The 12,544-nt window shown below is 42.0% G+C and overlaps 1 protein-coding gene across 1 annotated transcript; it reads left to right on the forward strand.

Annotated features, from left to right (window-relative positions):
* Positions 1-120: 120 nt before the first annotated feature.
* On the forward strand, positions 121-12,171 carry LOC123516844 (retinol dehydrogenase 12-like). Its single transcript, XM_045276543.1, has 8 exons — positions 121-361; positions 1,883-1,975; positions 3,017-3,141; positions 7,631-7,745; positions 8,435-8,626; positions 9,489-9,619; positions 10,297-10,386; positions 11,528-12,171. The coding sequence occupies exons 1-8, from the start codon at positions 232-234 to the stop codon at positions 11,627-11,629; spliced, it is 978 nt and encodes a 325-aa protein (XP_045132478.1). The 5' UTR covers positions 121-231; the 3' UTR covers positions 11,630-12,171.
* Positions 12,172-12,544: the final 373 nt, after the last annotated feature.

The raw sequence follows: 12,544 nt of genomic DNA on the forward strand, positions 1-12,544 counted from the left end.
TGAAACTGATAGATACGATCATGACTTGAACTTATGTCACCAACCAGAAACAACATCGACGCCCCCGTCACCACCACTATTCCTCCTGCAATCTCTCTCATTGCTATTCATCATCTGACTAACCATCGTGACAGCATCAGTCTTCGTTGAGGCTCCATTAGGAAAGCACGCATATCCAAAGCAGTCCTTACTCCGGCACCATTTCTAAACACTCCCAAGACTCTGTGTGTCATGCTGCTGACAACCTTAACAGAGCTGATAAAGCTGATGGTTCGGACTGTATGGCAGCGGTGGGCAGGTCGCTGCACCTCTTCCCGTAGCCTGGTCGGCATGACCGCTATTGTGACTGGGGCGTCGGCAGGTAGGTGGCTCGACTTATTGGATTCCATGTGTGTAATTCACCTCGGTGTGTGTGTGTGTGTGTGTGTGTGTGTGTGTGTGTGTGTGTGTGTGTGTGTGTATGTATGTTTAATTCATCTCCTCGGTCGCCTACTGGTCACCCAGCCAGTCTTCCCCATTACGGAGCGAGCTCAGAGCTCATAGACTGATCTTCGGGTAGAACTGAGACCACATCAAACACAACACACAACGGGAAAGCGAGGCCACAACCCCTTGAGTTACATCCCGTATCTATTTACTGCTAGGTGAACAGGGCCCACACTTTAAGAGGCTTGCCCATTTGCCTCGCCGCTTTCTAGGACTCGAACATGTTTGTGTGTGTTCATCTCTCTCTCTCTCTCTCTCTCTCTCTCTCTCTCTCTCTCTCTCTCTCTCGGGATACTTGTGGTTAATTTTGTAGTACTACCCCTTCCACTTTTCTTTCCTTTATTCAGTTACTGTGCATATGTGATTGCCACACCACTTTTATATATTCCAGACTCGGCAGACGTTACGAACAGTATACTAGTGTCTTCATCCGTGTGTGTAATTCACCATGGTTTTGATCTCATGTTGACAGGTGACTGCAGGATGTTATCCTCCAGGAAGTATTATTGAGATCAATGTATGAGTAAGATTGAGAGCTCACGCGCACCACACACCCGACTCACTTGCTCGCGAGAAACTGCTAATTATCTTAAAAATCCTAAGCGATCTGAGATGAATTCGAGCCTTGAGATGCTTATGATAACTTCCACTGAACTACAGAACGGTTTGTGTGTGTGTGTTTCACTGTTTGATCTGCTGCAGTCTCTGACGAGACAGCCAGACGTTACCCTATGGAACGAGCTCAGAGCTCATTATTTCCGATCTTCGGATAGGCCTGAGACCAGGCACACACCACACACCGGGACAACAAGGTCACAACTCCTCGATTTACATCCCGTACCTACTCACTGCTAGGTGAACAGGGGCTACACGTGAAAGGAGACACACCCAAATATCTCCACCCGGCCGGGGAATCGAACCCCGGTCCTCTGGCTTGTGAAGCCAGCGCTCTAACCACTGAGCTACCGGGTGTGTGTGTGTGTGTGTGTGTGTGTGTGTGTGTGTGTGTGGGTGGGTGGGGGTGTGAGCGCGCGAGTGCGTGAAATTCGTTTCAATACAACAAAGAGGTAAATAAACAATTAAAATTCTCCTGTAAAGGCTAAGTAAGGGTAATGTTTATATGAAGGTCGATATGAATTTCGAATAACCTTTGGTTCGTGCCACGTACTAGTAGTGTCTACAATAAGGTAAATGTTGTTAGATTGACAATTACATAAAGTCCACATTAACCATCATTTTGACGTCATAGGATGAGCATCGTGTACAGTATAGTTAAGGTATACCTTCACCCTTGTACTCCGATATCGTCCACTTTTAACTTAGATTCTCTAATTTCTCTTTACTGTTTCCAGGATTGGCATTTGCTGAGAAGCAATAAATTTCTTTCTGTTTTCAGGCATTGGGAAAGAAACTGCCAAGGACCTGGCGAAGCGCGGGGCGCGGGTGATTCTCGCCTGCAGAAATGTCCCGAAAGCACAGGCGGTGGCCGGTGAGGACAGTGTCCCTCTGTTGTTGTCAGTTAAGAGAGACTACATGTATATATAGGTGTATGTCAAATATATCGTGTATGCGGCGGTGATTAACTGCAGACCACAGCTTATGTTCTGCAGTACATTGGATGCTGTGGATAGTGGATATCGTATCTACGTCTGCGGAAGAGATTGCTTGATAACCTGCTGTTCTTTTGCTCTTTTATCATCAAATGACTGGAAACATCGAATAAAAGACGTCCATGAAATCAAATGCCGTAAAATCTATTATCAATCCATAATGATTATGTATATATCCCCCATTAACATCACTATTGGGATTCTCAATAGAGCTTAATTGTTTAAGAAGAAAAGTCATTTAAAAGTGTCTAAGATTTCATTCAAATAAAGAAAGCAAATTAGATCCTGATCCTTAGTACCATGAAGCTTTTCTCTTCATGGAAGATATTTTGCGAATAGGAGGATATAAATCAAAATATACCTCACTCGGTTTCAATTCACTTGATCTATCACATTCTCAAATGTAGCTTCAATTGAAATCACACGGTGTGTGTGTGTGTGTGTGTGTGTGTGTGTGTGTGTGTGTGTGTGTGTGTGTGTGTGTGTGTACGAAAATGAGGATAGGGAAAGTAGGAGGGAGCAGAGAAGGGGCTACTGTCAGATGTCTCAGACATGTGTTTCGGTGAGGATAAGAAGATGAGGTTTAGTAGAGGAAAGGTGGTGTTCCACAGATTGAAAATTATATCTAAGACCGCGAACGTTGCAGAAGTTAATGAAGAAAAAGTCGAGGAAGGTGTCAAGACATTTTGGATGGCCATTGAGAGAGCAGTCCGACTTGGGAACATTTCTGGTCCCCTCCCGAGAAGGGCCCTCCGAGGCTGGATTTGGAGTCGCTATTTTGAATTTTTTATTTTAAGTGAAGTGTGTGTGTGTGTGTGTGTGTGTGTGTGTGTGTGTGTGTGTGTGTGTGTGTGTGTGTTTGAAATGAGTTAAAAGATGTGCACCGTTTCATTCAACGGGCTTCTTTCCCTACCGCACAGACCACATCATCTCAGAGACAGGCAACAAGAACGTGGTGGTGCGTCTACTGGACACCTCAGACCTCGCTTTCGTCAGGCGCTTCGCCAAGGAAGTTTTGCAGACAGAGGATGCTATTCATATTCTGGTAGGTCTCATATATATATATATATATATATATATATATATATATATATATATATATATATATATATATATATATATATATATATATATATATATATATATATATATATATATATATATATATATATATATATATATATATATATATATATATATATATATATATATATATATATACACGGCCCGGTAGCTCAGTGGCTGGCTTCACAAGCCAGATGATCGGGGTTCGATTCCCCGCCGGGTGGAGATATTTGGGTGTCTCCTTTGACGTGTAGCCCCTGTTCACCTAGCAGTGAGTAGGTACGGGATGTAAATCGAGGAGTTGTGACCTTGTTGTCCCGGTGTGTGGTGTGTGCCTGGTCTCAGGCCTATCCGAAGATCGGAAACAATGAGCTTTGAGCTCGTTCCGTAAGGTAACGTCTGGCTGTCTCGTCAGAGACTGCAGCAGATCAAACAGTGAATTACACACACACACACACACACACACACACACACACACACACACACACACACAGCCTGGTCTCAGGCCTATCCCAAGATCGGAAATAATGAGCTCTGAGCTCGTTCCGTAGGGTAACGTCTGGCTGTCTCTTCAGAGACTGCAGCAGATCAAAACAGTGTATTACACACACACACACATTCTTTTTATGCAAGAGGGAAACTAGCCTAGGGCAACAAAAATATAAAAATAAATAAATAAAAAGACCCACTTCAAATGCAAGTTTCCTAAAAGATTGGAAATAATTAGCTGAAAGACAGAGACAAATGTCTTGAAACCTCTCTCTTAAAAGAAGTCAACTCGTAGGAAGATGGAAATACAGAAGCAGGCAGAGAGTTCCAGAGTTTACCAGAGAAAGGTATGAATGATTGAAAATACTGGTTAACTCTTGTATTGTAAGTTGGACAGAATAGGGATGAGAGGAAGAAGAAAACCTTGTGGAGCGAGGCCGTAGGAGGAGGGGAGGTATGCAGTTAGCAAGATCAGTAGAGCAGTTAGCATGAAAATAGTGATAAAAGACAGAGATGCAACATTTCGGCGGTGAGAAAGACACTGAAGACAGACATTCAGAGGAGGGGCGAGAAAAACTGGCGGAGACGCCTCAGAACGCCTAACTTCATAGAAGCTGTTTAAGCAAGAGATGAAGTGTGAAGTTTCCAGTTAAGATTATGAGTAAAGGACAGACCGAGGACATTCAGTGTAGAAGAGGGAGACAGTTGAGTGTCATTGAAGATAAGGGGATAGTTGTCAGGAAGGTTGTGTCAAGTTGATAGATTGAGGAATTGAGTTTTTGAGGCATTGAACACTACTAAGTTTTCTCTGCCCCAATCAAAAATCCTAGAAATATCAGAAGTCAGGCATTCTGTGGCGTCCTTGCGTGATCTGTTGACTTCTTGAAGGGTTGGTCGTCTCTGAAAGAACGTGGAAAGATGTAGTAGGGTGGTATCATCAGAGTAGGATGGGATAGACCAAGAAGTCTGGTTAAGAAGTTCATTAATGATTAATAGAAAGGTGACACGACAGAACCCTGAGGAACACCACTATTGATAGATTTAGAAGAACAGTGGCTGTCTACCACGGCGGCAATAGAACGGTCGGAAAGGAAACTTGAGATGAAGTTGCAGAGAGAAGGATGGAAATCGTAGGAGGGCAGTTTGGAAATCAAAGTTTTGTGCGAGACTCTATAAAAAACTTTTGATATGACTAACGCAACAGTAAAAGTTTCACCGAAATCTCTAAAAGAGGATGACCAAGACTCAGTAAGGAAAGCCAGAAGATCACCAGTAGAGCGACCTTGACGGAAGCCATACTGGCGATCAGATAGAAGATTGTAAAGTGACAGATGTTTACTAATATTCCTATTGAGGATAGATTCAAAAACTTTAGACAAGCAAGAGATTAAAGCTATAGAACGGTAGTTTGAGGGATTAGAACGGTCACCCTTTTTAGGAACAGGCTGAATGTAGGCAAACTTCCAGCAAGAAGGAAAGGTAGAAGTCGATAGACAAAGTTGAAAGAGTTTGGCCAGGCAAGGTGCAAGCACGGAAGCACAGTTTTTGAGAACAATAGGAGGGACCCCATCAGGTCCATAAGCCTTCCGAGGGTTTAGGCCAGCGAGGGCATGGGAAACATCATTATGAGGAACTTTAATTCTAAGGCATGAAATAATCAGAGGGAGGAGGAGAGGAAGAGACAAGCCCAAAATCATCCAAGGTTTGAGAGAAGAGTTCAGCTTTAGAAACAGATGAGATGATAGTGGTGCCATCAGGATGAAATAAAGGAGGGAAAGATGAAGAAGTAAAATTATTGGAGATGTTTTTGGCCAGATGCCAGAAGTATAGAGAGATGGTTTAGTTTGAAAGATTTTTGACATTTTCTGTTTATAAAAGAGTGTTTGCCAAGTTCACGAACAGACTTCGCATGATTCTGGACAAAAATATAAAGTGCATGAGATTCAGAAGATGGAAGGCTCAAATACCTTTTGTGGGCAACCTCTCTATCATGTATAGCACGAGAACAGGCTGTGTTAAACCAAGGTTTAGAAGGTTTAGGTTGAGAAAAAGAATGAGGAATGTACGCCTCCATGCCAGAATCTATCACCTCCGTTAACGTTCAGCACAGAGAGATGGGTCTCTGACATGGAAACAGTAATCATTCCAGGGAAAATCAGCATAATACCTCCTCAGGTCCCTCCAACTGAGAGAGGCGAAACGCCAGAGGCACCTCCGGTTTGGGGTATGCTGAGGAGGAAGTGGAGAAATAGGACCAGATGCAGAAATGATTTTGTGATCGGAGGAGCCCAAAGGAGAAGATAGGGTAACAGCATAAGCAGAAGGATTAGAGGTAAGGAAAAGATCAAGAATGTTGGGCGTATCTCCAAAACGGTCAAGAATGCGAGTAGGGTGTTGCACCAGTTGCTCTAGGTCATGGAGGACAGCAAAGTTGAAGGCTAGTTCACTAGGATGGTCAGTGAAGGAGAGGAAAGCCAAAGCTGGTGGTGAACATTGAAATCTCCAAGGATGGAGATCTCCGCGAAAGGGTAGAGGGACAGAATGTGCTCCACTTTGGAAGTTAAATAATCGAAGAATCTACTATATTCAGAGGAGTTAGGGGAGAGATAGACAGCACAGATAAATTTAGTTAGAGAGTGACTATTGAGTCGAAGCCAGATGGTGGAAAACTCGGAAGATTCGAGAGCGTGGGCACGAGAGCAAATTAAGTCGTAGTGCGCAAAGACGCAGCATGCACTTTTGGAACGAAAATGAGGATAGGGAAAGTAGGAGGGAACAGAGAAGGGCTACTGTCAGTTGCCTCAGACAGCTGTGTTTCGGTGAGGAAAAGAAGATGAGGTTTAGTAGAGGAGAGGTGGTGTTTCACAGATTGAAAATTAGATCTAAGACCACGAATGTTGCAGAAGTTAATGAAGAAAAAGTCGAGGGAGGTGTCAAGACATTTTGGATGGCCATTGAGAGAGCAGTCCGACCTGGGAACATTTCTGGTCCCCTCCCAAGAAGGGCCCTCCGAGGCTGGATTTGGAGTCGCTATTTTGAATTTTTTATTTTAGGTGAAGTGTGTGTGTGTGTGTGTGTGTGTGTGTGTGTGTGTGTGTGTGTGTGTGTGTGTGTGTGTGTGTGTGTGTGTGTATGGTAAGTGCATGTAGTTTTGTGTGAAGAGGGATAGTTGTCTTTAGAGGGCAGGCTGTGACTGCCCCCTTGAGTTATGAGACACAAAAGGAAACGTTCAGCGAGATCACAACTAGCTTTAATGGAGAGTTCATAGTCCCCCCTCCATGAAATAGTGCTATTAGACCTCGCTGGGAGTAATTTATCGTTTCGGTAGGTGTTTACTACCTATCATATATATATATATATATATATATATATATATATATATATATATATATATATATATATATATATATATATATATATATATATATATATATATATATATATATATATATATATATATATATATATATATATATATATATATATATATATATATATATATATATATATATATATATATATATATATATATATATATATATTCCTCTGTATACTTCTATCCAGATTTTCTCCTAGAGAGAGAGAGAGAGAGAGAGAGAGAGAGAGAGAGAGAGAGAGAGAGAGAGAGAGAGAGAGAGAGAGAGAGAGAGAGAGAAGAAGAAGAAGAAGAAGAAGAAGAAGAAGAAGAAGAAGGGGTTGTTGACAGTTTTGAGCTTTCTCAGAGTATTTTTATGAGAGTCCTAAACTCCTCTTTAAGAATCACGTGATATCATCAGCCTTGTCGTCTCCGAGTCGCTTTACTTTATTCAAATGTCATGTCCTCATCTTTGATTTTACGAGTTCACGTCCAACACTTTGACAGCGCATTGAGGGAGGGGAATGTAAATGTCCGTTGGAAGCAAAAAGGGACAAATGAAGTAAGATAGTTCAGGAGTCCCTCCCGTAGCGAAATCTACCATATGCACCACTTCTTCCTGCAGGTGAACAACGCAGGCATCGCAGGCAAACAGATGCGAGAGGTGACGCGTGACGGACTGGAGCTGACCATGGCTACCAACTACTATGGCCACTTTTTACTGACCAATCTGCTTCTCCGTGAGTGTCTCGAGTCATCTTGCCTCATCCACGTCCGTAATCATGGTTTTGATCACACTTCTTTCCTGCTGCTGCTGCTGTTACTACTACTACTACTACTACTACTACTACTACTACTACTACTACTACTACTACTACTACTACTACTACTACTACTACTACTACTACTACTACTATTACTACTACACCTGTTGCTGCTGCTGCTGGTGCTACTGTTCCTTTCGCTAGTAGTTATGTTTTGTCTTTATCTCGGTTTTATACGATCTCTTCATGTGATTAACACTTAGGCGGAATAGTTGTCGCGCACTACTGGGGACACGAAAAAGTCGTCGTCAAACAAGCACTTGCTATTCTTCCTCTTTCCATCTTAATCTAACCTCATTTTCTTCATACCTTTATTCTCTCATTTTTCCGTATCATAGTACGATAGCATAGATTACAGAATGATAAGAGTATGAATTACAAAGAATGTTATAGAAGCGAGTAGATTATCAACACATCCAACTTCTAACGCTGCTATTAATAGGTTTCATACTATTGGTCTGTCACTGTCATGCATTTGCGTACCTATATTCGATTTTATTTATTCATTTGTTGATTTCAAATATATATATATATATATATATATATATATATATATATATATATATATATATATATATATATATTTTTTTCATTAATTTTTGTAGCGCGTCTGAAGGCCAGTGCACCCAGCAGGATCGTTAACGTGTCCTCGGCTGCTCATTTCTTGACGTGGCAGATAGATTTGAAAGACCTCAACTTCGAAAAAAGGACCTACAGCACGATGGCGGCATATTCCCTCAGCAAACTGTGCAACATTCTCTTCTCTGCCGAGCTGGCCGAAAGACTGCAAGGTTCAGGTGAGGATAAACTGCTACACGACAGAGAGCGTAAAAACTCTTTGAGATGAAATGTTACGACTTGCATGAAATCTTACATACACACACACACACACACACACACACACACACACACACACACACACACACACACACACACACACACACAGTGAATAACGTTTCAGATGTACAGATTGCATATAAGAGCATGTAATAAGAAACAAATTATGGAGATCACTTGTATTACATTTGAATATATTTCACTATTAGTCAAGAAATGTGGGAACTTTACATTGGCTCATCGTATTTTTTTCAAGCCTACTGAACTTTAGAAATATTCTTGGGCATCTCTTAAGATGATATTTTTTTGCAACTTCAGTCTTTCTAAGAGGCAGAATAAAATTTTAAACTGTTTACCAAAGAATTTAATAATTTATCATTTCTTGCACAGATTTTACGAGGAAGCCATCGAGAAATTGCATCTTCCAGCAAAGATAATAATGTGATTTAAAGTATTTAAATAGTTTCGAATATTGGAAAAAAAAAAGAAAGAAAACGAAAATACAATTCTAGCTATGTATCTTATTTCGAGAAAGTTGACAAGGTGTAAAATTTCACTAGGAGTTTCTTTATCAGTGGAGTCGATAATGATCATGATAACCATCACATATGCATATAGAAAAAAAAAAAAAAATCACCATTTCCAAACAGATAAGTAAGCATCAATCAAAATATTGATTCGCTACCCCGAGTGAACGAAGCTCAGTATAAATGTGTACTGGACAGAATATTTTAAGTTTTGCATTAAGCTGCTACTGTACTCTCTCTCTCTCTCTCTCTCTCTCTCTCTCTCTCTCTCTCTCTCTCTCTCTCTCTCTCTCAGGAGTGTCATCCAACTCCCTTCATCCCGGGGCCGTCAGCACTGACATCATTGCCCGTGCCGAGAATTCGACCACTTGGTGGCGAAGATATTGCCTGCATATTGGCGACATACTGCTAAGCATACTTGGCAAGGTGAGAGAGAGAGAGAGAGAGAGAGAGAGAGAGAGAGAGAGAGAGAGAGAGAGAGAGAGAGAGAGAGAGAGAGAGAGAGAGAGAGAGAGAGAGAGAGAGAGAGAGAGAGAGAGAGAGAGAGAGAGAGAGAGAGAGAGAATACTTAACTACAAAAATACGAAGTCAAGATAAGCAGACAAGTCCATCTCAACCAAGGCAGAAATCCGATGCGATTTCACTTTTCATTTTCTACCAACGTTTTCAATCTCCTTAAACTTAATCAAGGAGCAGTATGCACAGACACGAACTAAGTACTATAAATACTGTAAGTATCTCTTGATTATTTCTTTATTTCCACTGCCTTCCTTAAGATTTCTTCATTTGTTTTAATATTTGTTCTGCATCCTCCCCTTTCGCTCCCTCTCCATTTTTGCTCATTGTATATTAGATAATACAGTCACCATAAACAACCCTGTGAGAACTACCAATTATGTTAATATTTGTCATTTGTATTCCTTCATGGACTTCTTCCTTCTTCTCGCCCTACATTATCATCCCACTTTCTCTGCCTCTTTCTCCTTAATTCTTTCTCACATCATAGAACTCTTATATCGTCTTCATCTCTTTAATAATTTCTTTATTTCTTTCCATCCTGTGTTCTTTATTTATCCATTCACTCTTTTCATCAACACTGGCAGGATAGCGAGTTGGGCGCCCAGACAATAATTCACCTAGCAGTGGCCGAGGAGATGGAGGGCGTGACGGGAAAGTACTTTGACGAGTGCAAGGTAAGAACACACACACACACACACACACACACACACACACACACACACACACACACACACACACACACACGGTAGCTCAGTAGTTAGAGCGCTGGCTTCACAAGCCAGAGGACCGAGGTTCGATTCCCCGGCCGGAAGGAGATATTTGGGTGTGTCTCCTTTCACGTGTAGCCCCTGTTCACCTAGCAGTGAGTAGGTACGGGATGTAAATCGAGGAGTTGTGACCTTGTTGTCCCAGTGTGTGGTGTGTGCCTGGTCTCAGGAAATAATAAGCTCTGAGCTCGCTCAGTAGGGTAACGTCTGACTGTCTCGTCAGAGACTGCAGCAGATCAAACAGTGAAACACACACACACCACGTAGTGTAGTGGTTAGCACGCTCGATTCACAATCGAGAGGGCCGGGTTCGAATCCCGGAAAGCGACGAGGCAAATGGGCAAGTCTCTTAATGTGTGGCCCCTGTTCACCTAGCAGTAAATAGGTACGGGATGTAACTCGAGGGGTTGTGGCCTCGCTTTCCCGGTGTGTGGAGTGTGTTATGTAGTCTCAGTCCTACCCGAAGATCGGTCTATGAGCTCTGCTTGCTCCGTAATGGGGAAGACTGGCTGGGTGACCAGCAGACGACCGAGGTGAATCACACACACACACACACACACACACACTCGTAGTATAGTGGTTAGCACGCTCGACTCACAATCGAGAGGGCCGGGTTCGAGTCCCGGGGCGGCGAGGCAAATGGGCAAGCCTCTTAATGTGTGGCCCCTGTTCACCTAGCAGTAAATAGGTACGGGATGTAACTCGAGGGTTTGTCGCCTCGCTTTCCCGGTGTGTAGAGTATGTTGTGGTCTCAGTCCTACCCAAAGATCGGTCTATGAGCTCTGAGCTCGCTCCGTAATGGGAAAGACTGGCTGGGTGACCAGCGGGCGACCGAGGTGAATCTCACACACACACACACACACACACACACACACACACGTCCATTTTACAGGCATTCACTTACCATATTCCAATATTTCATTTCCTTTAAGGAGTGCCTTAAATTACATAAAATAAATAAATTTTGCTGCACTTAATCAAACTGCACATAAACAAAACAGTCTTGAAGTTTAAACCAAAACGTTTTCTACTCTATTTAACGTTGCAGGAGGCCATCCCTTCGTGGCTGGCGCGCAACAGCAAGCTGGCAAAGTCACTGTGGAAAATTACCGAGAGGGATGTACAGTACACCCCCAATGGGCTCTATTAAGAGAGAGAGAGAGAGAGAGAGAGAGAGAGAGAGAGAGAGAGACGCAAATAAAAAAAAATGCAGTTTTGATAGAGCTGAGGAGGTAAAAGGAGACAAGATAATTAATTATATCAAGCAAGTTAGTAAGCATAATACCAAATGAATATTTATTCTATAGCATTAGCTGTTGTGTGTGTGTGTGTGTGTGTGTGTGTGTGTGTGTGTGTGTGTGTGTGTGTGTGTGTGTAATTCACCACGGTCGTCTGCTGGTCATCCAGCCGGCCTATGATACGCGGAACGCGGGCCATGGTTCTTGTACGAAACCAGGAACACTATCAGACACAAGCTGCCCGCGTTCTTGCTATGCTAGGCAAACGGCCCAGCAACCAATAACAACCAGAACAAAACCATGCCGCTTATATCTCAACCTGTGCTTCGTTCTGGAACTGCATTTGTACTTTCTCTTATTGAAGAAAAGTAAGTAAAAGAAACTAGAGAAAAGCTGATCGAGACGTGCAAGATGGCAGCTTTGGAGTCAGAGGTAGTTACCATGAGCCCAAACTATCGACATGATTTATATATATATATATATATATATATATATATATATATATATATATATATATATATATATATATATATATTTTTTTTTTTTTTTTTTAATTGATGAAATATTTAAAATTCCAATATGAAAAATTTTGTCACGTTCTTTTTAGTTTAAATAAAAGTTTTTTTTTTATTTTACATATATTATGTTTATTTTTCCATTGGGATAGCATACGAAGAACCGGGATGGATATGAAGCCATCCCAACTTGGCTCCGCTAATCCCAGGCAAGTTCCAGCCATCTTGGGCGGATGTTCCTCGTTCTGCGTATCATAGGCCAGTGTGATAGAGCTAGCTCAGAGCTCATAGACTGATCTTCGGGTAGGACTG

This window comes from Portunus trituberculatus, chromosome 41 (genome assembly GCF_017591435.1).
Source record: "Portunus trituberculatus isolate SZX2019 chromosome 41, ASM1759143v1, whole genome shotgun sequence".
NCBI classification, from domain to species: Eukaryota; Metazoa; Arthropoda; class Malacostraca; order Decapoda; family Portunidae; genus Portunus; species Portunus trituberculatus.

Excerpts from the sequence above, each read along its gene's own strand:
- LOC123516844 (XM_045276543.1), top strand. The coding sequence starts at position 232 with ATGCTGCTGACAACCTTAACAGAGCTGATAAAGCTGATGGTTCGGACT. Across the intron at positions 7,746-8,434 it reads ACTGACCAATCTGCTTCTCC|CGCGTCTGAAGGCCAGTGCA; the intron begins GTGAGTGTCTCG and ends TAATTTTTGTAG. Across the intron at positions 10,387-11,527 it reads AGTACTTTGACGAGTGCAAG|GAGGCCATCCCTTCGTGGCT; the intron begins GTAAGAACACAC and ends TTAACGTTGCAG.